General features: G+C 37.9%; 2 protein-coding genes across 11 annotated transcripts in view; one reads left to right on the top strand and one right to left on the bottom strand.

Annotated features, from left to right (window-relative positions):
* The first annotated feature begins 550 nt into the window (after positions 1–550).
* On the top strand, positions 551–24,866 carry ctnnb1 (catenin (cadherin-associated protein), beta 1). 8 transcript variants are annotated; one of them, XM_087285076.1, is made up of 17 exons: positions 551–586; positions 8,651–8,695; positions 8,780–9,004; positions 9,597–9,850; positions 9,935–10,173; positions 12,514–12,715; positions 14,390–14,534; positions 14,920–15,023; positions 15,128–15,154; positions 15,547–15,885; positions 15,985–16,143; positions 18,159–18,278; positions 19,476–19,626; positions 21,067–21,188; positions 21,476–21,536; positions 23,638–23,863; positions 24,065–24,866. In XM_087285076.1, the coding sequence occupies exons 2-16, from the start codon at positions 8,683–8,685 to the stop codon at positions 23,844–23,846; spliced, it is 2,370 nt and encodes a 789-aa protein (XP_087141202.1). In that variant the 5' UTR covers positions 551–586; positions 8,651–8,682; the 3' UTR covers positions 23,847–23,863; positions 24,065–24,866.
* Positions 24,063–26,882, bottom strand: part of ulk4 (unc-51 like kinase 4) — a 277,382-nt gene continuing 274,562 nt past the window's right edge. For all 3 annotated transcript variants that reach the window (XM_087286485.1, XM_087286484.1, XM_087286486.1), the window contains one exon: positions 24,063–25,028. In XM_087286485.1, coding sequence (XP_087142611.1) covers positions 24,938–25,028 — 91 coding nt within the window. In that variant the 3' untranslated portion in view covers positions 24,063–24,937. The remainder of the gene's footprint in view (positions 25,029–26,882) is intronic.

The raw sequence follows: 26,882 nt of genomic DNA, 5'->3' as shown, positions 1-26,882 counted from the left end.
ATCATTATGACATGCTTATGTCCTGCTAAAATAAAATGTGTGTGCTGTGTTTACTTCTGTTTTGACTGAGGATAAACATTGTGAATCAATGTAAAACCTTACACCCCAAAAACAATTTAGCTGCTTGTTTAAAATACTTACTTAAAGTTAGTCGAAACAACACAATTCTTATGTTTTTTGGAGGACAACTTAATTGTTTTAAGTTCAATCCACTTACATTTTTAAAAGTGATTAAGTTAACTTAATAGATTTGTGTTGACAACATGAAGAAATTGTCTGGAACCCAACATTTTGCACAGTTTATTTATTACTAAATAAAGTTTACATTTGAGCAGTCAACAACAACAAATATTGCATTATTTTGGCATTAAACTAACATGCCTTGTTATTATTCTAATTTTAATGATGTGTCTGCTTTCGTAGTCTTGTTTTTGCCACAAAAAATACCACAATACTTTAGAAATGTGTCACAAATAAAGATGATTTTATGAAATCATAATATGGTGAAGTGTGTTTTGGCAGTGTTGTGTTCCCTCAGCCCCTCCTCTCTCTATTTTTTTCCATGGGAACTCAGGGAAGAGTTGAGGTAAGAACCAGTCTCAACACGACAGCTTCACAATGAAGGCACACAGTCACAACATGAATTTAATTTGGGATAAATGGGATAAAATACAACACGTTTACTGTTCATTACACATATAACTAACGTTACAGTCATGTGAAATGTTGAAACGTCGACCATTTGCTTTGGTGGACAATTTGCTGCAGCCGGGAAATACGATGAGCTTTTCTAATTAATTATAATAAAATACAGTATGCAATAAAGCAGTTTAGCGTGTATATATATAAGTAAAACATCTAGACGGTAGTTTGATCCAGTAGTTTTCCGATCCTCGCCGCATTGTTCAACGGGGAGAGAGATGGAAAAACTTCCTCCGCCTCCAAAACCTAAACCCCAAGCCCACATCGGCTCGCGTTTTTTTTCGGGGAGGTTTACAAATAATAATTTCCTCGAAGAAATAATGTTTTATAAAAACAATTGTTTATGCTGGTTATCTCGTCGCGTCAACACACTCTTTATTGCGATAGTCATAAAACTTAATGAATAGGTGCGTCCCTTGCCGCACCACAGCAGCGGAGCGTGTGTATTCCTACGCACCAATCCTGATTTTACATCCTTCCGAAATGTGACCACATTTCAGTCTTTCAGCGTGCAGCCGTCTTCAGTGCTGCTTGGATTTATATCTCTAAGTCATTGTTGTGTAAGGAAATAGCTGTTGGTTCATTTACTGTAGATATCCAGTGGTACGGGATCTAGTTTCCCTCAAGGCGGCAGGATATGGTATGGGTAGGAGTTTTTATAATGGCTCGCGCACATATGGAGTGACGCCATCTTTCCCTGTGTGCTGCTGCTGCGCGAGCGCGGAGTTCTCGCGCACACATTCACTCTCAGCAGGAGCTGCCGCGCGCTGCGGGTTGTTCTCTCACATTTTCTCAACGGATTGTCGCCATTATTCGCGTTTTACGTGCTGAAAAACGAAACAGGAATATACAGCTTTTGACACAGGTAAGCGGGTTTGCCGATAAAGTGTTCGGTTGCTTATTTTGTATGGAATGTTAGGAGAGAATGTCTCTCTGCAGCTGTGGGGGAATGAGGTGATCAACCAGCGGAAATATTACGGCAAAATCACGACCAAACTACATCTATTTCCACTCGTATGATGGCGGATTTTCTCGACTGTAACATTGTACGTGTTTTAATAAATCTGTAATGGTATGTTTTGATCTCCGAGTTGAGAAATGTGGTGTTTTTGGTGCTAGCCTGGTTAGCATTTAAGGGTGGAAAAGTGTTTTGTGGCGACCACCTAAAATCATCTGCAAACTCCACCTTTTTCATGATTACATCCTAAACGAAATGTATTTAAAACTCAATCACTAGATAAGATGTTTTGCTAATGTTAAATTCCGCAATATCAAACCTCTAAGGTTAACGTTATTCCGAATAGTCGGTTGGGTGGCTATAGATTCAAAGTTGGTCTGTGGTTAACTAACATTAACGTGATATATACTAACGTTAGCTGATTGTTTTCCCTTTACACTCGTCGTTTGTGTATCTAACGTTGTTAAACCCTGGACTTTTTCATTTCCTTAAACTAACGTTGACTTAAATTTGAAGAATAAGTTTGAGGTAACGTGTTTTTGGCACACATGCGTGACACGGCGGTATTACATTGAGTTGCAGCCACTAATCAAATCAGTAAATTCGTGCGTGGTTAAATACCGTAAATATGACCCATTTATAAGTTTCTGAGTAAGAAACAAACAAAGGCATTTAAAGTGTTTGGCCGTTGAGAGGAAGTCGAGGAGGAGCCTGAGTGAAATCTGACTCTGCTGGAGCTCGTGCTGATGGGGGTGGGGATCATCTCTGCGCGCACACGGGCTTTGCGGACGGGCGCATACCCCATTAAACATCACTCCCAAACTCTTTAACAGTGAGTTCATCATAGTTAAATTCATTATTAGTAAGCATTTAACATTCTCAAATGCCTTTTTAATACACTGCCTTATTTTCTGCAAAGATGTGGGTTTGCATTTGATGCTAAAGGGGTTTATTTTTGTTGGCACAGAACAAGCTGCCCCTGTAAGCACAACTGGGAGTTGATTTGTTAATGATTTACGTGGCTTAAAAAGAAAACCTAACCATATGTGCCTTATTCTTCACCACTGATACAAAGTAAAACTTGAGGCAGTATGCATAGACATGAGACTTTATGGCTGAGTTTTGGTATGTTCAAGTAAATAGATCCACAATGCCAAAAAAAGCTTGTTTTTATGTTACTTTCATTTTTGCTGAGTCTTAACATTAAATTAAATGCACATTTGTGTTGGTAAATGTGTTAATTAAGTGTTATTTTGTGGATTGAGGCTATGATTGACTGTCAAGTAGTGTGTAATGTTGTTTTTCAGGTTATCGCTATTTTGAAAAGTAGAGCTTAAGTAGATTTGACCAAATTCAGTGGGTAATTTTCAATATTTACTAAAAAAAAGTGTTTAAAAGCCTTTTAAAAGATAATGTTAATGTTTTCTTTTTTTTAAATGACTATAATTGATATCAGAGTTAATAAAATGCTTTTTGGGCTGTACATTTTCAAGTGCCAGCACTTTTACAAGTCTTTAATATTGTAGTTTTCTTTTAATAAAGTGTCTATGTAAGTGTCTTAATAAATAGAGTCTATGTTCATAGTATATACACATAATGCTCTTCATCTCTGTTTACTTTTAAGTTTCTGTGTTATACAGGAAATGCAGTGTGTTTTGCAGTCGCAGTACACAATACGCAATGTATTCTGATGTATACGTGTGAATGTGTGCAGACTTTTACAGCATCTCTCATCACGGTTGACACATTTGGAGCAGACGGGTAGTATAGGATGTTCCTCGGAGCAAGCAAAACTGAGATCTTTTGAAATGCTCCGCACAATAGGCAGATTTCTGAAATTGAATGCGGGTGTTGAAATCGCCATCTAAGCTGCCATGCCCCTGGTCACAACAGGCACTTAGCCTGAGCCATTTGGGTGGTATTTAAATTCACATGCTGTCTGAATGCCAAGGATTACAAACAAATGCCTTCGTCTTCTCAAGCCTCCTCGGGTTTCTGTGGATGAGCCTGTCATGGAGGATGGAATGGGTGCAGGATTTTGAAGAAGTTGTTTTTGGTCTGTTTCAGTATATTTAGTTGTGTACTTTGATGCGAAGCTGTGTGCATGCATATGCGGTGCATATTGAATTAACTATGCATGTTACAACTATGGTTAGAGATATTTATAAATCTGGATGTGCTGTAATGATGGAAAAATGATGAATTTGGTTCAGGCTATTGTTTTATAATGCAGACGTTAGCTTTTACTTGAAATGCTGACTCTGAAGAATGCTTAAGTTTTACTTATGCTGTGCGTAACACAGATTTGTGTGTGTGTGTGTGTCAGGTTGGGAGTCAAATTCAGACTTTGAATAATGAGTACTTGGGTGCAGTTCATTGTTCGAGTTAGGAAAGATAGAACTTTCCACTCCGTTTCCTATGTGGCCATCTCCACCCATGATCCACCTGGCAGAGGTACCAAAACATTGAGATTGGTTTCAGATGTTTGTGAAGGCCGGGCATGGGGATAATAAAACACCCATGGATTCTTCATGCTCAAACCAGCCTGTCTGTGAACTAAAGAAACCAGCAAGAGACCAATTCAAAAGAGCTCATCCAGAGGCTGTTGTTTTTACCATTTTATTCCATTCGCATGATTGTAAAACCCAACGCTTGAGCTTTGGCAAGGAAAATTGATCATCTAAATACATCCAACATGACCTCACGAGTGAACCGGCAGTGGTTTGTGAGGACTTATTTCCATGCATCATCTCGATTGACTGCAAGCAATAGCACTGTTTAAGTGAAGCTTGTGTGTGGGATTTCTTGGAGGCTGAGGCTCAGTTGGCACCTCATGTTGCGTGCGAAAGAGAGCAGTAATACCGCAGGGGGGTTAAGGCCTGTATGCTGCTGGGTTTATCTCTCCAATTGACTCCAGATGTTGTGAACCGTAGATCGAGTGACTGGCTGACTGCTGTGAAACTCTCGGCAGCCCCAGGCGGAGAGCCACAGCAGCACTGTTTTACACATCGCCTTATCAAACACACTTTCCATGCTCTGCATTCAGAATACTGACAGCTGCCTCCTAGAGGAACTGTCCTCGTTATTGCCAAATATATATGAAATAAGAGCTGACCGTGTCATTTTGGCTGTGTTGACTCAGAGCTGCACAGAATTGAGAGATATTTTGTGTGTGCGTGCGCTTTGGTGTGTCAGTTCCGTTCTCCTCCTGGACCGGGGATTTGTTTTGGCACCTGTGTCGGTCCAGGTGAGATTTCCATTCGTAAAACTAATGCATTCACAACACTACCTGCCTTTGGTTTCCTGTCGAGCTGCAGTGCAGTGTCGGATTAAATATTTTGTTGAAGCGATGCATTGAAATCTTGTTCTTCCTGAAATGCCAAAGATTTTATTTACCCAAGAAACAAAAATAAAATTGATTTGATAATGAACACAGTATAATTAAATTGCACATTGGGCACTTTTTTATCAAATTGTTAATGATATGATGATTGTTTTACACCAATGCATTTTTAATGAAATATATAAACATGTAATTAGTAGGGATGCAAAGATTATAGATTTTGGTTGTATGTTTAAAGTCAGAGGAATAATCACGGTTATCACGATTATGCATTTGATAATTTCAAAATGCTACTAGTTTAGAGAATAAAGTGGAAACTCCTCATATTTTAAAGTGTTCTTCATTGCTGCTCAGTAACTAATTATTACAGTACAAAATAATAATAGAAAAAATAAACAATAGTCAATCTGTCCTTGGATTTAAAAATAAGTGGACTTTTTTGGCATTTAAACGAGTAATAATTTTACACTGAAAATAAATGACAGAACAATAAACAAATAAAAATAAGAATAAAAGTATAAGCAACATATTGGCCTAATATTTCAAAGAACAAATGAAGTCAAACACTGCTAAACCGCTGTCTGAAAGGCACTTTTGATCAACTACATTACAAAATTGTTTGGTATTTTTATTTAGTATTTTTTCTGGAGTAGAAATGGTATATATTCCATAAAAAGTGTGAAGCTAATCAGTTTAGTTCTTGTCACGGGACTCACGGTGTGCTCACAACATTCTTTCAACTAGGTGCGCCTGGAAAGCGTGATTGCATCACACTGTTTGCACGTTGCTCCCAATTTTTGCATTGGAAATGACGAACTTGTGCGCAACATGTGAATGGCTCTTAGTTAATAGCCTCAGCCATAGTTAATCCTTTGTGCATGGGTATTAGCCTCTGTGTACAAGCTCTGCAAAGTTGGAATAACTTTTTAATTGCCGTTTTGTTCCGGGCAGAAACGCTGTGTTAAGTAGCCGTTATGAATAATTAACCATGATAAATTAAACTGCGCTTAATAGTGAAATCATTTAATCATTGGAATTCTGGTAAGTAGTTGCTGTAGTATGAAATATTATGTAAATGCAACTTATTATGTAAGTTGCATTTTCTTAAATGGTTTAGTGTTCGTAACTTAAATAAGACAACTACATTAGTTAATTTTAGGTCAAGTAATTGCTCATTGCCCAGTTATTGTAAATAACCAGTATAGCTTAATTATTTCATAACGTTTCCTTCAGCATTTGTTTGGATTCTTAATTTGTGATGCAACTATAAGAATGTCTTATCAAGACTAAAATAGAGAATAAAGAATTAAAAATGTTTTTTTGGTCTAACATCATCTAAAATATTTGCACAGACTAAAAAAATTTTAATTGGAATTCAAGATCATCAAAATTATTAAGATTTCAAGATGAACACTTGATATGAGCAATCTATTTAAATAGTCAGTCCAGCCTTAGTAATTTGCACTCTGGCAATCTTTTTATTTTATGGTTGGTCCATTTATTTATTTTTTGTGGCATTCAGATATATACATAAAAATCCTAATAAAAAATTAGTTGTAAATTATCAAAAACCTTTTAGATATTTATAGATTTTCGGTAGGGCTCGGCGATATGGCAAATATCAATATTGATTAATTATTTTCCATACTGAACAATAACGATATATATTTCAATATCAGTTGTTATTGCGTCCATATTTAATTAAAAGAATCATTTATTTAAAATCTTTTAGATATTTATATCTTTCAGGTAGGGTCGAGAGATGTGGCAAAATTGCAGTCACGATGAATTATTTTCCATATTGAATAATAACTATATATGTTAATGCTTTTATATTAAATAAAAAAGTATCCCAACAATGACCGAAGCCATGAAAATTAGACAGTCCATTAAATACCATTTTCAGTGAGGGATAATATTCGGCAGCTGAAAATTCGGTCTAATATCAACACACTTCTAGATTCCCATTGTTGCATGTTTCTGCTGTGTGATTGGCTCTTAGATCAATATAGAGTAAAAAAATAAGTCCAGAGGTTATCATTGTTGTTGAAAATAATGTTATTGCGATTCGATATAATGCCGTTTATCAGCCCAGCCCTACTTTTAGGAAATTTAGTTTAAATCTTTTAGATAATATCTAATTGAATAAGAATCTAAATTACTTATAAATTCAGAACCCCAATATGCCTGTTTATCTGCACCACACATCTGTATTCCAGTCTAGCCTTTCCTTACTTGACCTAATTCAGCTTCTGAACTTGAGTCTGCGTTCAAGAGCCAAATCCTTGCAAGAACTGTGTGAGAGAGAAACTATAGAGCTGAACGCACAAGAAAAGTTATATTTCTTTGAATAATTGCCAAGACCTTGCTACTTCATAATGCTAAACCTCCTGCGGTGGTGTTGCGCATGGAATAACAGCTCTTGAACAGGAACCGCTAAATGTTGACAAGACCTCGCTGAAACGTTCTGCCGGTTGACCTTTCCACATGCTGCAACATGTTTGTGTTTTGTAAGAGTCGTTTGACTGAGAGGAACAGTATGTTTCGCTTGCCGACACAATAGGGAGACTCGGGCAGCCAGTTTCGCTCTCAAGGCTACGTGTGGATGTTGGACAGCTCTGAGAGGGCTCGCATTCTGCCTGCTGACTTGGAGAAAGGGTGTTGTACGTCTGAATAAAGGAGGTGGACTCAGGCCTTGTGTTATGCTAATTCTAGAGGAGGCCTCACAAAAGGAAAGGAGGCCGGGGCCCCCCAGACCCAGACACTGAATTCAGAATGGCTTCAGTAGGTGTTAACTGCTGATGGCCAATTGGCAAGGAATGTCATGCGCATATTGACACTGTTGTGATGGTGGGGATTCTGGCTGAGCACCATACTGAAGGTCATATAAACTTCTGTTGCTAGTGACTGTGTTAAGAAGCCTCCCTGCTTGGAGGAGGAGATGGATGGTTGGAGCGATGCTAATAGCTCAAGCTTTATCATCGTAGTTCTCATGGAATGATCCCAGGTTGTTGTTTTTTTCTGGCTAGAAAAACATTGATTCATGAGGCTTTTTAAAATCATGATTTCATTTGATTTAGACTATTTTATTTCTTTTGAATATTATTAAACATGTGTTTTTTCTCAATTTCTGATGTAATGCTTTTGAAATGCTATATGCAATTTATTGTTTGCATTTCTCAACCTCATCTGTATCAGCTTGGTTGTAAATATTACCTTCTTGTCAATCATATTGACCAATCAAACGATGTTTTGCAGTCAGATCTTAATTTTTTAATGTTTCAATTGGCTGATAAACATTATAGCAGTGTAAATAAGACGATGTTACAACTTCTCAGTCAGCTTTTGAGTTTTCAGAAAGACTTTGATTTTGTTGCACTGTTTATTGTTCTCTGTGAGTGTTTCCGGGAGGATATTGAGAGACCTGCGGATAATATTTTGTGTGCGTGGTGTGGCACATCCGGCCTCCCTCTTTCATCCCAGCTGCAGTCAGGTTGGGAGACAGGGAGCATTCAGCCTGAACACTGGGGCTTGTGTGCTGAACGCTGGACCTCTCTGGAATGTGTTTGTGCGTGAGAGAGAGATGGAGTTGAGAGAGTTGGCGCTGTTTGATTAACCATGTTGCTCTGTGTGTGTGTGTGTTTCAGATTAGTAAGCTGTGCCCGGCTGTGAGAAAATCATGGCTACCCAGTGTAAGTTCCCTTTACATTTTTTTTTCACCGTTTTAAAAACTTAAATTGGTTAAAGTGACGGGTTATCCATTTTTTTATGTGCAGCTGACTTGATGGAGCTGGAAATGGCCATGGATCCGGATCGCAAGGCTGCAGTCAGCCATTGGCAGCAACAGTCTTACCTGGACTCAGGAATCCACTCTGGGGCCACAACTACTGCCCCGTCCCTGAGTGGCAAAGGCAACCCGGAGGATGACGATGTGGATAATCAGGTGCTTTATGAGTGGGAGCAGGGCTTCAACCAGTCCTTCAACCAAGAGCAAGTAGCAGGTGTGTGGCCATTCTGTTGCTTTAGTGAATATCTGAGAATTAAATGTGTAGGAAAATAAGTATTCTGTTTACTTAAAGGGATGGTTCATTCAAAACTGAAAATTCTGCCATTATTTAGTCATCTTTTACTTGCCACAAACCTGTTTGAGTTTCTTTTTTTTTGTTAAACACAAAAGAAGTAGCTTTGGATGATGTTGGAAACCAGAAACCATTGACATCCGTAATAGAACAAAAAAAAAAGATACTACGGAAGTCAGTGATTACAGGTTTCTAACAATGTTGAAATCTTTTGTGTTCAACAGAAAAATAAAACCATCAAATGTATCATAGAACCCATTTAAGGATGAGTAAATTTTCAACTTGCAGTTTTAGATGAATTATCCCTTTAATATTGAGTCAAACCTGTTTATTTAAACACTAATATGCATCACATTAGGTGATTCAAAGCAATCAGGAGACAATTTCTCATTATTCTGGCTTCTTTTCTATATGGGATTAACTATTGCTTGATATTTTTAAAGCATTTATAGATGTTTTTTTTTATTGACTGTGTAAAAGCAAGTTTCTTAATCTAGTACTGTGTTCTCTGTAGACATCGATGGTCAATACGCCATGACCAGAGCCCAGAGAGTCCGGGCGGCCATGTTCCCGGAGACTCTCGATGAGGGCATGCAGATACCTTCCACACAGTTCGACTCTGCGCATCCCACCAATGTCCAGCGCCTGGCTGAGCCCTCGCAGATGCTCAAACATGCCGTGGTCAACCTCATCAACTACCAGGACGACGCAGAGCTGGCCACTCGTGCCATTCCAGAGCTCACCAAACTACTGAACGACGAGGATCAGGTTGGAACCAGTACTGATGATCAGAAACGGCTAATTCTGTGACGCCATCAGATGCACTAATGGATGTTCTTCTATCCTCATCAGGTGGTGGTTAATAAGGCAGCTGTGATGGTGCACCAGCTCTCCAAGAAGGAGGCCTCTCGTCACGCCATCATGCGCTCCCCACAGATGGTATCGGCCATTGTGAGGACCATGCAGAACACTAATGATGTAGAAACAGCCCGTTGCACCTCTGGCACCCTACACAATCTTTCCCACCACAGAGAAGGACTGCTTGCCATCTTTAAATCAGGAGGCATCCCTGCCCTCGTCAAAATGCTCGGGTTAGTTCTCTCTGTTTTCAAGCCAACTGACAAAATATATACAGTAATCAAAGTAGAATTCAATACCTATTAAGAACTTACAATTTAGACTTTCAACACATTTTAAGACCCTATTTACTAAATACTGATTGCAGTTTTACCTTATTACATGAAAGGTTCATAAGAAAGAGTAGGCCTGCCAAGATATCTATTGCACTAAAATATAAACAATATATTGTTGTTTTAAGACCATTTTATGCCACTCGTTATATAATGCCAGAATGACAATATTATATCGTAATGCAAGAACACTTTACCAAAGAACACATAATATTTAATTACATTTAATTAGTCATTTTAACAATTTATTAATTAGGCATTGGAAATGTGAATGTGAAAATGTAACATCTTAAGCAAATAATAAATAATAAATGTTAACAAAAATGTACAAAGAACTAAAAAATTGTGACAGATCTATTTTCAGTTGTTCGACACGCTCATGAATGTATGCTATCGTAATTTATAGTAAATACTACAGTGTTTTTTTTTTTAACCATACTGACACCTCCAGTAGAGATAGAGATGTTGCGCCATCAGCTAAAATGTTCTTTATGTATGGGCGATATATATTGCATCACCAAAAATTATTGCGGTCATGGCCATGTGTGGCAGCATAATGGCGCAGTGGGTAGCACAATTGCCTCACAGCAAGAAGGTCACTGGTTGGAGCCCCAGCTGGGTCAGTTGGCATTTCTATGTGGAGTTTGCATGTTCCCCCCGTGTTCGTGTGGTTTTCCTCCTAGTGCTTCGGTTTTCCCCACAAGTCCAAAAACATGTGGTATAGGTGAATTGGGTAACCTTAAATTGTCCGTAGTACATGTGTTTGAAAGAGTGTGTATGGATGTTTCCCAGTGATGGGTTGCAGCTGGAATGGCATCACCTGCGTAAAACATTCGCTGGATAAGTTGGTGGTTCAGTCCCCACCCATCAATTGATTGACAGACACTGTGATTTTTATGAGTTTAAAATGTTTTAAAAGGAGCGTGCTTGTTATAAAAACAGTAATACCGCTATAATCACCATGGCTGCATGGTGTCATTAAACGCTAATATGTGTGTGTACTGCAACTGGCATGTGTGTGTGACTCATCGTTTCAGAAAGGCTTGAATAAAGTCCACTACAAATACATGAAACAAACTTGGTATTTTTGACTAATGAGCTGTATTCCAGCTGCATCCATGTCTGTCTCTATCAATGACTGCACAATGAAATAAAGCCGACACACAAGTGAAAATGGTGGGCGTGCAGAAGCAACTCATTTGCATTTAAAGCCACAGGCTAATAAAACAGCTACACCGTATTCAGACACCAAAATGGGCAGATTCTGGAGTGAATAAATTATCTGATGGGTATTTTGAGCTGAAACATTACAGACACATTCTGGAGACACCAAAGGCTTATCTTACATCTTGTAAAAGGGATAAAATAGGTGCCCTTTAAAAATATTAATTTTCAAAAACAAAATTTTAGGCTTTAAAAAGTCTTAAATTCACTGAAATATTGTCTTGGGGGTCTTAAATCATTTTAAAGGGGTCATTGTTTTGCATTGTCCAAGTTTGTCCAAAGCTACTCAATTGGGCTGACAACCATCCAATCACCAACAATACATCTAAATAAAACCTTATTTGTATTTATGTATGTATACAAGTTTTTATTGCAAAGAGTTCCGATTCACAACAGCTGTTAGACATTTTTACAGCAACTTCCACAAATAAATGTCCTAATCGGAGTAAAAAAAAAAAAAAAACAATTACACCATTACTCATGGTAATACCGGGTCATTAGAAAAAAAAATCTTAACGCTGCATAAGTCTTAATATTTTATTCTTAATGGTCTTAAGGGGGCCATAAAAGTCTTAAATTTGACTCGATGAAACCTGCAGATATCCTGTAATGGAACAGCAGAAATAACAGTATTGCCTTGGTTACTACTGTAAACAAAGCAAGATGCTATCAAATCTGGCAGGACTTTATCAATTTCATAAACTACACAGCATCTCAATATTTGCAGATTAAATTCATGCAGACTTTAGCATAAAACTATGCATTGTAATCACAAAATAGCATTTAAGGCTTACTTTAAGGGCCTTCAGTTTCAATATTATTGATTGATAAACTTTCAATACTCATTAAGACCCTGCTAACATCCTGTATAAACATTTGAATGAGGGCAGTTTTAGATAGTAATAATTCAAGGCCCACCAGGCTGAGTCATACAGAGACCTGCTCTGTGTGCTTAAGCTTGAACCCTGTTATTTATCTGTACTTTGCCTCTAATTAATATTGCTGTGGTCTCTTCAGCTCCCCTGTGGACTCTGTGCTGTTTTACGCTATTACGACTCTACACAACCTGCTACTGCACCAAGAAGGAGCCAAGATGGCTGTTCGACTGGCCGGAGGCCTGCAGAAAATGGTGGCCTTGTTAAACAAAACAAACGTCAAATTCCTCGCCATCACGACAGACTGCCTTCAGATTCTGGCATACGGCAATCAGGAAAGCAAAGTAAGAAGCAAAAACTTCTTAATAAGAACAACACTGCTGGATACTGGAACATCTTCACACAAGAATGTTTTGTTTTGTTTTTTCTTCAAAAATCTCAAACTAAAACTAAATACCTGTGCTAAATTTGGATTTGTTTTTGATTTGCTCCTTGATGTTGGCACTAGGGATGTACTCAGTGTGCAAATTAAACATTGACGATTAGAGGCGTCAACTTTTTTGTTAATGTTACTGTAGTTTGTGCCATACAAGCTGCAGTCATTTATATTTTTAATTAAATTACATCTAATTTGTTATTTATTAAAACGTATTTAAGTGATCAGTGTTTTGAGGGATATTTACTGTCTGACCTACAGTATCCTCTTAATTATTTCAGGAGTTACTGGAGGTCAAACTATGCATCTAATTTTACTGTATTTTAGGCTATATGTTGATACTAAGCATGGGACGATAACCGGTTTCAAGGTTTGGAAAAAGTTTTAAAACCACAAACATTTTCTGTTATACCATTCCTATGGTAAATGCAAAATATTTTTTACGTCTTTTTTTTGTTTATTTTTAAGACAACAGTATCTCCAGCAGAAAATATGCCTTTTTCGAGTGGTGTTTTTGAAACGACAGCTGAAGTCAATGATTTATTTGAATTTTTTAGCCGGACATGATTACTGCTCCAAAATATTTCAAATGTTTCTCAAAATAAAATTTATTGAGTTAAGAGGGGAAAAGGTTTTTTTTTTTAAACTCAGACTTTTAAAAATAACTTTTTTAGAGCAGCAGTAACAACACTATGATACCGTGATATTATAATGCAAGGTTATTATACAGTCAGAATCTAATACCGACCCATGCCTAGTTTATATCAACACCAATTTACCTAAAAGTGTCTTGTGAACACTAACGATGTCCATTGGTGCTCTAGATCTGCATAATCTAACAGTGTTCCATATGTTAACGATTCGTCACGACTTAACAAGCAGATAGGGATGGTCAAATGTATATTTATATTATCTGTTATTGTAATTATTAACATTATCATTTAAAAGGCAGATCAGTGTGAACTATTTCTCACTAAAAGGGCTGACCCTTCCTTTCCATACATCTTGTTTTGAGCTCTTTCAGTGGGGTCAAGCGTTAAGTTAAGGGGGTCAACTCCCCCAACCCCCTGTAAGTGCATCCTGGATGTACTATATGACAATAGTTAATTGTGGTATTTAAAAGGAAAGTTCACAAAAAGTGAAAATTCTCACCCTCATGTGGTTTTAAACCTTTATGGATTTATTTTTTTTAACATTTGTTGAAGATATATTAAAGAGAGCTGAAAACCTTTAACTTCCATAGTCAAAAAAATAAATACTATGAAGTCAATAATTACAGGTGTTTAGCATTGTTCAAAATATCCTCTGTCTTTTACAGAAGTTAGCTAGGTTTTAATCAAGTGTGTAAATAACATGATTATCATTTTTGGGTGAGCTATCACTTTAAATTGCTGCCGGTCTTGTTTGTGCATGTGTGTAGAGCTAATCAGTTTCGTCTAAGAATGATCACATATCCATATGGTTGTAGCAAAAGTTCATGTTGCATATTCAAATACATGTTAAAAGTACCAAACTTTGCATGCTCAGTGATGTTTGGAGCAGCTTTTTCACCTCAATCATGTATCTTGCCTTCTGTTTTCAGCTTATCATTCTGGCCAGCGGAGGCCCACAGGCTTTGGTCAACATCATGAGGACATACACCTATGAGAAGCTGTTATGGACGACCAGTCGAGTGCTCAAGGTGTTGTCAGTGTGCTCCAGTAACAAACCTGCCATTGTGGAGGCTGGTGAGTCAAATAATCGTTTTTTTGTGGCAATTGTTATTGTAATATGAAGTTTGAACACAAGTACTTGGAAGTTTTTATGCAATTATTTAATTTATATTTGAAATAATAATTATTTGCGGATTTGCACCATAACTTTATTAGTTACTATTGATTTTAACTGATTAACTAGTGACTAATAGATTTTATCTGTTAAAGTTATTATATATAAACATAATTAACTTGTAGTCATGTGCTTTATAGTGTCTAGGGGATGTAAATGTTATATTATGTAGTCTGTGTTCATCTATGAAATAGGCATACGTTGCTGATGTGGCAATACATAAACACTCTAGTGTATTATAGCAGATGGACAGTATGAACATGGACACTTTGTGTTGGTTTACAGGTGGCATGCAAGCCCTCGGCCTTCATCTCACAGACCCCAGCCAGCGACTGGTACAGAATTGCTTGTGGACTTTGAGGAATCTGTCAGACGCCGCCACCAAACAGGTAACGCTCAGTCCAGCTCTCGTTCCCTCAGCTCTTTTACGCTGTCTTCTGTTCTTCCTACATGAGCCCTCTCTTTCTGTCTCCCCATTGTTTCCATGGAGAAGACGTCTTTAGCAGAAGTAGATGTGCAGGTAACAGTCATTCCTGCCTTTGTCTGTGATGGGGGTCTCTGGCTGTAGCCAGCTCGGACCCCCCACACAGTTAGGACATCAGAAGCGTGTCGATGGAGCATGAGCGGATGCTACATTTGGTTGTAATGCCTGTGCTGTGTGTACATTTCATCCAGCTGTTGTTGTGGCGTCAATTCTTGAACTATGAGAACATTATTTTGGAATGGTTGATTGTGTATTTAACCGTTTACCCACTCATGGTAGGCTTACAACCTCATGTAACGTGTAGTAAATTGTTACGAATGGCTGTGGCTGGTCGTGTGCTGGACTAAAAAAAAAAACTGGATGGAGTTGATGGATGCAGACTGTGGATTGAGTAATGCGTCTCACCTCTGGATTGTTCTGATTTACAGGAGGGCATGGAGGGGCTCTTGGGCACCCTGGTGCAGTTGCTCGGGTCAGATGACATCAACGTGGTGACGTGTGCTGCTGGAATCCTGTCCAACCTGACCTGCAACAACTACAAAAACAAGATGATGGTGTGCCAAGTGGGTGGCATCGAGGCCCTCGTGCGCACCGTTCTTCGTGCCGGAGACAGAGAGGATATCACAGAGCCGGCTATCTGCGCTCTCCGTCACCTCACATCCAGACACCAGGATGCAGAGATGGCCCAGAATGCAGTGCGGCTGCACTATGGACTGCCTGTAGTAGTCAAACTGCTCCACCCTCCTTCACATTGGCCTCTCATTAAGGTGTGTCTTTTAGTGGTTTGCTCCTGAACTGTTTTCATGAGGAGCAGAATTTTTTTTTTCTATTTAAACACCTTTTTTAATTGGATGTATTCTTTCTAGGCTACAGTCGGGCTGATCCGCAACCTGGCACTGTGCCCCGCCAACCATGCCCCGCTCCGAGAGCAGGGTGCCATTCCTCGCCTGGTGCAGCTTCTAGTCCGGGCCCATCAGGACACTCAGAGACGCACCTCCATGGGTGGAACACAGCAGCAGTTTGTGGTGAGTCATGGTCATGTGATCGACTGGCTGAAGCCTCTACTATTTTTGAAAATGGACTCATTTCAGTGTCTAGCAAGAGTTGAACAAATGCCAAATTCCTCCTTGGGAGACGAGACCTTTTATCAATGTTTGTTTTTAATAAGTGGCAAAAGGATTGGGATACATTGAAAAAGAATATATTGTTGAGATGCAACTTAAATCTCAAACAGACATTTTAAGACTCGATCAAGTGATTTCCACCAGATGTCTTCTGGACATAGAAGAATCCGCTTGTTAAGTGTGATGTTATGCAAAGCGGCTTCCTGTTCCAGTCGCTGTATTGAACTGTATGGGGAGACTCATCAAATGGTAATAATAAACGTTTACAGAGCGCTGTAATACTTTTGAAAATTACGATTGCAATATATACATCCATGCCTAATATCAGATTGGCAGAAAGTGATAAATTTTTTTATAAATTGTTCAAATTTTGGTATTTGTGATGCAGCAAGCCTGGAGGCTGATGTGTACCCCCTGATTTTATATAAAATTCACTTTAATGTGTGGTTAAACAAATATTTTCTCAATTCAATTGAGTAGCGGGTTGGAGCCGGAAACAGTATTCCATAAGTCACTGATACATCATGACCTAACAAGTGGATATCTCTTGTTTTTTGAATAAAGGTTAAGAGCACACTCAGCTATTCCTCTTGCAGTAAAACACATTCTACTTGACTGTCCTGCTTTTACTAATTACTTTTAAAAAATGTTATATTAGAATATTAGAATTTTTATTGTGTATTAACGCTAAAAATCTTATTTAATTAATGTATTCATTTGATTGTTGTTTTCAATTATATGTTTATTAATGAAACGTTTTTGCCATGAAAATAGCCTCTGTTGCTGACATGGCATTAAATAAAAATTCATCATGAGTTTTTTTCTGTTTAGCGGGTGCACTTTTAGCTTAGAATGAAAGATTAAATTAGAATAGACCATTAGCGTCTTAAACTAAAAGGTTTTCTATCTTTTGTAGTTACATTGTGTACTGATGGAAAATTAAGTTGCTATTTTCTTGTCTAGTATGTCTAGGAACTGTATTCTCATTCCGGCGTAATAATCAAGGATTTTTGCTGCAGTACCATGGCTGCAGCAGGAGCAATGATATTACACGGCATGTAAAAAAAATAGTCCCCATTTAGGTAACTAGACAACATCGTTGTATAATATCATAGAACAGCAGCAAAGAAAAGATAAGGTGGTCTTGTCCTTTTTTGGCAAAATTTTTTATTTTTTATTTTTTTGGTATTCATATGCGAAAAATTTGTCACTTAAGCAAAGCTTGTCTGATGCGTAATAATTTTTCCATTAAGGTTATTGCCAATTGGAGCAGAATTTTTTTTTTGTTCATAATTTTCACACATTAAAAAATAAATTCAACATCATGTTGCATCAATCATATTTTTTAATTTGATCGAGAGGTTTTAAATTATTATTTTTATTATTATTATTTTTTTGTATCTGGATTTAAGGGGTGTTAGTTCAGAGCCACCGTACAAGTGAAAAACAAATTTTTTTACACCGTTTATTTTTACATGCAAAAATTAGGGCCGAAAATTTCAGATTTAGTGTGCAATAACCTTTAGAAAAAATATTAAAATCATCAGTCTTTTCATTTTAAACAACATATGTAGTTTTAAAAATGTTTTATCATGCCAGAATGAGAGTATATTTCATAGCCATATTGCCCTAAAAAATAGCAACTTTTCAAGAGTCAAGCTTTAAATAGAACAATTATCAAAACTAGTTTTTGGGCGAGATGCTAATGGTCTAATCTGATTTAATGATTTATGCTAAGCTAAAATGGCTCCTGCCAGACCTGGTGATTTTTCTGGTTGGATAATAAGAACGTGAGTTGCTATTTCCAAAAAAAGTTCTGGGTAACTTTAAAATTGTTAATACTTGGCACATGCATAAGGTATAGATGTTTTTCTCCGAGAAGGCACTTGCGAATACGGTTTTGGTGTGTGTTTCAGGAGGGTGTGCGTATGGAGGAGATTGTGGAGGGCTGCACTGGAGCTCTGCACATTCTAGCCAGAGACATTCACAACAGAATCGTCATCAGAGGACTCAACACTATTCCACTCTTTGTTCAGGTCAGTCTCTGTCTCTCTTCATTAGTTCTGTCTATTGTTTCGTCTGTCTGTCTTCTATTTGTTAGCTTGTTTGTTCTAGAAATGTGTCTATTGTGGTTGTCAATTTGTCTATTGTTTTGTTAATCCTATCGGCTATCGAAAATAGCCTGTTGCCGACATGGCATCAAACAAAAAGATATAATATCTTTAAAATATATTGAATAAATAAATGAAAAATCAATGAAGTAAGTGAAAAATGAAATCTTTTTTATTAGCTATTTTACGATCACTTTAAAAGCGTTTGTTTATTGCAGTGGTATGCATATATTTAGATGGATTATTCAAGTTAATGGATAATTACAATTAGTTTTATTCCTGAAAATAATAATTTTTTTTACTGCTTTGAGAAACGGTGTCATGTACGCTAGCATTATGCTTGTATTTGTCACAGTTACAAGTCAAGGCAAACATTTATTTTGATGTTTTGCTATAAAGATAACTGTGTGCTGCTTATCAAATGGAATTTTCAAATTATATGACACAGCTCCGGAGATCATCTTCATGGGTTCATGTCCTCATTTAGACAAACAACAAACACCCAGTTTTATACTCCAGTGTATTGAACCAAACCACAGCAGTTCATTTCCACACAACCTGCTTCTGACATATAAAAAATGCTAGTCCACCTCTTGATTGGATGTACAGGGATACATTTATCCATTCAGGATTCACCAAATTCTGCAACATTTTCTTTTTAATTGATTATAAATTGTCTGTAATTCCCTCATTGTAGGAACCAGTGCACTACTTCTGTTGTTTGTTCATTGTCATCTTCCTTTGTCCTAGTTTCTCCCGTCATTCTGTGTATTGTTCGTTTGTCTATCATTCTGACTTCCTGCCGTTCTGTCTTTCATTCTAGTAATCTTTTAATAGATTTTAGCTTTTTTTTATTCTTTTTATTGCATGTTTGTATCCATCTGTCGCTCATTTTAAGAATTTTAAAAATGCAAGTCAAATTTGGGTGATTGCTCTATATTTAGATGCTGTCGGTTTCATCTTGTCTGATGTGTGTGTGTGTGTGTGTGTGTGTGTGTGTGTGTGTGTGTGTGTGTGTGTGTGTGTGTGTGTGTGTGTGTGTGTGTGTGTGTGTGTGTGTGTGTGTGTGTGTGTGTGTGTGTGTGTGTGTGTGTGTGTGTGTGTGTGTGTGTGTCTCTGCAGTTGCTGTATTCTCCTATCGAGAACATCCAGCGTGTGGCTGCAGGAGTGCTGTGTGAACTGGCTCAGGATAAGGAGGCGGCAGAAGCCATCGAGGCAGAAGGAGCCACTGCTCCACTCACAGAGCTCCTGCACTCCAGAAACGAGGGAGTCGGTAAGTGTGCTTGAACAGTAGATGGAAAAAAAAATCATCAATATGAAAATGATGACGCTGCCTCCCGAATTAGGGTTGCTTGATACTCAAATATGCCATGTTAAGTATTGTGATGACAATTTTTCAAAATGCTCTTTCTTTTAGCTACTTTTTCAAATCATTTATTTACGTAAGGATATTAAAATAAACAGGTCACATATATTTATACAATTGTATCCATTATATTTATATATTTGTATTTAATTAGTTCTAATTCAGACAAAAATAAATGAAAGTGTCGAATGCAGCACTGAGGTCAAGTAAAACTAGTAACAAGATACAACCTGGGACTGCAGCAGAAGAGAAAGAGAAATTGTTGGTTATTTTGTTGGTTATTTTCACTAAAGCAGTTGTCATACTATGATGAGGCCTGAAACCTGACTGAAACACTTCAAAAACATCTGTAGAAAGAAACATTAATGGCCAGACACTACTTTTTCTAGTATTTTAGATAGGACTGCACTACATATTGTTTCAGTATCAATATTGTAATGTGATCATTCGTAATACCCACACATCGCAGGATATATGCAATGTTGAGTTTGTATAATAATCCATCATCTGCATGTGGTTTTGATGCTTGGAATTGTATATTGATTTTAAAAGCATTCAGGCGCAAGAATGTGTAGCGTTTGTGACTTTTAACAACGATTTATTTTATTAAGCCATTTTTATTTTGATCATTCAGTTACTGTACATGAATACTGTTAGACCCAAGTAAATTTATTTTTGTTGTATCATTATCTTGGTAGTTTTTTTTGTAGATTGTAATGCATGAAAACACATGCGAATAGAGAAATAAACTGCAAATAGTCGGACACCCCCAAAAGATGCACTCACTTACAGAATCATCCCAATCTAACATTATAAATGCTTTCCAAATAGAGATTAAGTCATCTGGTGAAATTGTGATCATATCGCAAAGTTTAATCACAAAGTAAAGAAGTATCTCAATTCTAGATTTTTCTAATATCGTGCCGCCCTAATTTTAGACATAAATGAAAGATTTGAAATAGCTCTATAATTAGCCTAGTTGCTGGGATCAAATTGTTTTTTTTCCTCTCTTGTTTTGCTCTCAGCATAAGTATTTATTTTTAGTTCTTGCCAGGATAAAGATAGTAAGGCCCTATTTAATAAACGACCCTGTCTGCGGTACTTATATCGCATGTACTCATATCGCAATAACGCTAATTTAGCGATACATTCTGCAGCTCTACTCCTGATGTCTCAAGATAAGATAAAGTTTGAAGAAACGAGTTCAACTTTCCACAGAGTGCGAATCCAAATCACTATGCAGATTTGTTTAGCGCTGCTCTGCACAGATTTCCACTGGAGGCAGTGTCTGGGGTGAGCGGGACTGTTTTTGTCGGTCACACTAACGTTGCTATCTCTCGCCCACAGCCACGTACGCTGCTGCAGTTCTGTTCCGCATGTCTGAGGATAAGCCCCAGGACTACAAGAAGCGACTGTCTGTGGAGCTCACCAGCTCTCTGTTCAGAACTGAGCCCATGACCTGGAACGAGGTAACGGGGCTCATCTCTGCTAAATCCTGCAATCAACGCTGGCGCTGAGCCCCGCTGTAGATTAAGCATATCAATTCCCAGCGCATTACAGGGGCTGTTATAGCAAATGTGGGTGTTATATTTGCGAATTTACTGGGCAGGTGATTCTTTGGAACAAAGCGTTATTGTTTTTATGAGCCTCGAGCTGTTTGAGAGCTTTCTTGGAACTGTTTCAGTGTGTGTGTGTGTGTGTGTGTGTGTGTTGAATTAGAAACTGAAGTGTGTGCTTCTCTTTCTTTGCTACGCAGACTGGAGATCTAGGGCTGGATATCGGTGCACAGGGAGAGCCTCTGGGCTACAGACAGGACGGTAAGTTCATCATTCTCAGAAATGAGATCAGCTCTCAGCGTTGGGGTGTGATGTTCACTAATCCACTGCTTCATCAGCCTTCACCCACCAGGCCTGGAGCCCAACACGCCACTTTCCATGAAAAGGGCATGAGGTTTTGACCACGCGAGGCTTACAGTTAGAAAAGATTGCAACTGTTTTCTTATTTTGCACTAAAGGAGATTTGTGGAAGAATTTGTTGAAAAAAGGCACTCACAAATATAAATTGGGCGTTTTTTTTTTTTTTTTTTAAGAGCAAAGATATGAATACTGTAGTCAAAAGTAAACTGATTATTTGCATTTAACTCGTATTGCCAGAAATATTCTCATTTCTATAAATATTACAGTAAAAGGCAAATTTAGTTTAATCTCAAGTATGGCATGTAGATTAAATTAGGGATGCTCATTTGAGTCAATTTTCCCAATCGACAACCGCTGCTGGGTAATCGAATATTAGCTGTTGACTGGTCAGATTTATATTAAATTAGTATTTAGTTAAAAACAAAATGAATTGACATGTCTGTTTTGTGTCTGACAAATGAAATATTGCATTTTAAAATACTGATTTATTTTATCACACAAACACACTGTTACACCTGGTTTAAAGATGCAACATTAAAGGAGATGACATGGCGAAATAGTCAAAACGAATATTTATTTTTAAAAAAAAAAATACATTTAGCACAATCGAAAATAAAATAATCAAAACATCAGTATCAGTATGTTCAATCAGTGTGAAAATTGAGTGAACGGATGTGGTAAGTGTCGTCAGCACCAGTGTATGGATGCAAAACAAAACATACAGCTGAAATTAGAGCACAGCTGCCCAAACAGTGAATGAACAGCGGCCCGACAAACTCTCACTGAATTTAAGTAAGTGCGCTGAAGGCACGCCCCCAACCTAGAAAAGAAAACGCAAACCAAAACAATGCAGTCCTATCACACATATACATTTTTTTTCGTCAAATTAAAATAACAGTCTCAAATCGATCGCTTCAAAGAAAGTGTGCATTTAATTAATGTTCCGCTGTAATTCTTATGTCACAAACCTCTGTCAACAATTTTAATAGAAGTCATTAGCTTAAAGATTATATCTTGAGCATCTGGTTTTACCTTAGAGCTTCTGTGCTTTCATTTTCTTTCTCACTCACATAATTGGACACTAACAAGGCGCATATGTTGACTTATTTAAAGGTGTAGGCTAGGCTACTATAGCATACAGTATATTAGTTTAGTTTTTTCATATAGTATTGCATTAATTTGCATATAAAACGAAAGCCTCAGTTTGGTGCGAGTTATCATAATTAAAAAAATTCAAGTGGCCTAAATCATTGGATTAGTTTGATTTGTAGATTTGCCTATGTAGGCTATTTAAACAATAGATTTGTTATAAGAACTATTAATAACACTTTTACAAATGGAAGAAAAGATTAATTTATTGGTTGTACATAACTTATATCTGTTGCGGAGCGCACTTTGATGGACAGAACCCCAATTCTACTACTCGTCCACTGCTTTACAAAAAAAACAGCTACATTTTTAGAAAGTTTGCAGCTTCTTTCTCCACTTGTGCAAAGACACTGAGGTGTTTGACTCAGATCCAGGAAAAAGGCAATCAGTGCTGGTTTAGTATCAACGTGTCTGTCAAACTGACCAGTAGTGTTCTGTCCACATTTTACATTTAGCTTATTTGACAAAACACATCAGTAGCTGCACGTGTTACCGCCCGGCGAGTTTGAACAAATATGTGTTGCACATTTAACATAACTTAAATACAAAATAAAACAAAATAGTACATTTCTAACCTTTAACTGATACCATTTATCGGTTAATGCATCCTTTTAGTTAACATGAGCATCCATAGTTTAAATATATTTAAAATTCATACAAATTGAGCCTTTTACAATGGAACAATGCAGATTGGGTGCCATATTATTATTTAATAGACCCAAAAAGAAGCTGCGTGTTCACTCTGGTCTGGTGGGTCTGAGGTTGTGCTGGTTTTTAATATGCTTCCTCTAACGTACGTTTGTGTGTGTGTGTGTGCTCCCTTCACTCCTCATTCACTCCCCTCGTCCTCCAGACCCAAGCTACCGCTCCTTCCATTCCGGAGGTTATGGGCAGGACGCCATGGGCATGGACCCCATGATGGAGCACGAGATGGCCGGGCACCACCCGGGCCCTGATTACCCCGTAGACGGCCTGCCTGACCTCGGCCACACCCAGGACCTGATCGACGGCCTCCCGCCAGGCGACAGCAATCAGCTGGCCTGGTTTGACACCGATCTGTAAATACAATGACTTTTTAGGTGAGGCACGCCAATGGTTGCTTTGATCTGTGCGCACCGTGTGTGGGAGAGTAGAGTGTAAAGCAGCACGCACCCAGTAGCAGAACTAATCTGAGCTGCTTCTCAATTCATTACACGAGCTAGTGTGTGTGTGTGTGTGTGTGTTTAATGGGATTCTAATCTGTTGTTTGTCCCCCCTCTCTCTTTTTCTCTCTGCTGCAGCTGTATCGTCTGATCTGAATGAACCTGCATTGTGATTTTGGCCTGTAGAGTTGCTGAGCGGGCTCAAGAGAGAGTGGGCTAGTTTCTCTGAAAGTGCCTGACACACTAATACAAGCTGAGTTTCCTATGGGAACACGTGGAAGTAAAACGTTTGGTTCTGATCCTAGCCGGTCAGAATTTTTGGTGTGATTGACAGAAGAAAGAAAGCCCAAAAAAAAAAAGAAGCAAATCCTAAGATGGAGTTTTCAACCTTAGCCTTGCCTGTACTTTTATTTGATTTTTTCTTACTTTTTATTTTTCAAAGGATATCTGGGTCTGTAATGGTACTTATCTAGCTTGCTTTATGATACTCGTCTTTTTATTTTGCAGAACTTTGTATTCCTTTCGACTGTCTCTCTTTCTCTCTCATAGTGTTGAGTTCTAGTGGTAATGATCCATCAAGATTTTATCGACTTTATGGTGTAGAACACTAATTAATCAGTTGAATTGTATTCTTATCAAATGTAACATTGTGTAGCTTTTGTATAAAACCAAGAATTGGAGAAGTCCAAATATCAGCTCTCTTGCTTTAATGAAATCACAAATGTTCCAAAGGGTTTGCAATCAGTTGGGGCCAGTTTTGCTTTCATTTTTTATTTTTACTTTTCAGTTCTCGTTTGATTTTACTTTACTGTCTTGATCTATTATGATTATTTTTTTTTTGATGGTAGCTTTAGAAAGGTTTTTGAAAAGAACCCCTAATTATTGTAGCCTGCGATTTGTTGGTTGGAGACTTGGCTAAATAAAATGGACTTTAAATTTATCCAAACTTGTGGACGTCTTTATTTTTAAATATTACATTCCTTCTAATATAAAAAACTTCACAGATACACATTAAATACCAGGAGAGAGAGTTTCAGTGTGTGACCCGATGCTCTTCAGAATGTCTGCAGCCAGTGATTCCACCGTCATGTCTGACTGCGGCCTGGAAAAGAGAAATGAGCACTTTCCATCAATGCAAAACACAATCTGTTAATTTCATTAATTCAGCAGCACCAAACGTTACAGAAACCCACAACAGACACAAGCACACTGCTTTAAGAGCTGGATTGCAGCATTTATCTGGCAAACACACCTGAGGCTGCACATAATTTTGGCCTGTCATGTGTAGGGTTGTCATGATACTGGAATTCGGTACTGAAAAAAAAAAACCCGTCCATTTCCCACAAACATTTGAGTGAATGTTTAAACAGCACTGATTTGCCATTGTGTTTCACTTACTCAACAGAAATGACTGTGATTGGCTATGAAGTCATCAAACTCACCGCTGCTAAACGGATAGTTATTCATCAGCGGATCACTTGCATATCAGCTTATAGACAAACCAGCTGATTGACATGACTGAAATGCTCCAGTGTCCCTGTATCTGTGGTTACTCGCAGTAAACAGTGAGTTTGGTGAACTGATGACCTTCACAGCCAATCACAGTCATTTCTGTTGAGCATGTGAACACAATGGCAAATCAGCGCTGTTTAAGAACATGCTTAAATGTTAGCGAGTAGTGTACATTTTTTAAAAACTTTACTATTGTGATAACCTTAGTCAGGTGTGTAAAGTAAACCATCAGGAATGCAAGAGATTGACACTGGAAAGATGCAGTGAAATAAACCAAATTGCCCTTGATGTATGCGCTCAGCCATGTATTTTGGAGGGAAAATAAAACATTCTTAATTTTTCTCATTGCAGTGTTCTGCTCTAATTCATCGTCAGCTGTGATTGGCTTGACTAGACTGACCATGCGCATGAAGGATTCGCTGTTCACCCTCAGGTCATTTCAAACCCCTGATATCTTCATTCATATTCAGAACGCAAATGAAGATATGTTAGATAACTCAGAGAGTACTATCCCTTTAAGGAACGAATCATCATCACTATATTATCTTATGATTGGAATGTTTGGTAAAAGAAGTGAACTCCATTATTTACATGAATGCATTAAGCATGTCCTGCATTAGCTTCAAGTCAATGGTTGTTTACTTCATGAATATGGTAATTAGAGAGCAGTGCCAAGTGCAGACCTGCTCAAATAAGATAACAGCGCTGTCCACGTACATTATAGATGCAGACACCGAATTTCACCCTGTTAATTACTCACTTAAAAATCGCTTTTTTTCTAAATTGAAACTGAGTAGAGTTAACCTGGACCTGAGCTAAATCAATTGCGCTGATCAGTGTTGAGTGCGATTCGTTCACATATCAGGTAGGTTTTTTGTTTTCTGTGTTTTCTTAATCGTTTGCCTGTTCATTGTGCAGTATAGCAAGAAAATAAATCAGCAGCAGGTAAAAGTTGTGTAATATTTCAAAATACACGCAAATCTGTCCGGAGCTGTAATCAGGCCTTATTTTCTTGAGCCTCTACATCAGGGGTCACCAATCCTGGTCCTGGAGGGCCGGTGTCCCTGCAGGGTTTAGCTCCAACTTGCCTCAACACACCTGCCCGGATGTTTCAAGTATACCAAGTAAGACCTTGATTAGCTGTTTCAGGTGTGTTTGATTAGGGTTGGTGCTAAAATCTGCAGGACACCGGCCCTCCAGGAACAAGTTTGGTGACCACTGCTCTACATGTTTATTGCAAGCATTGGTTGTGAGAAGGTTTCAGAGATGCTAGAACTCCAGAACAATGGTTTAGAACTGCTAGAAAGTTTCATTGAAGGAAAATTGGTTTTGTATTCGCACATTCTCCCTCATAATTTCAGAAGTTTTGTAGAAATTTCTGAATAGTAGCAGCCAATGACTAACAAACAACATTGCTCACAGTCAAACAAATAGTGCTAATGTT

Source organism: Danio rerio, chromosome 16 (assembly GCF_052040795.2).
Source record: "Danio rerio strain M-AB ecotype USA chromosome 16, GRCz13ab, whole genome shotgun sequence".
In the NCBI taxonomy this organism is placed as follows: domain Eukaryota; kingdom Metazoa; phylum Chordata; class Actinopteri; order Cypriniformes; family Danionidae; genus Danio; species Danio rerio.
The sequence above is the reverse complement of the archived record's forward strand: the minus strand, read 5'-3'. Positions and strand labels throughout refer to the sequence as shown.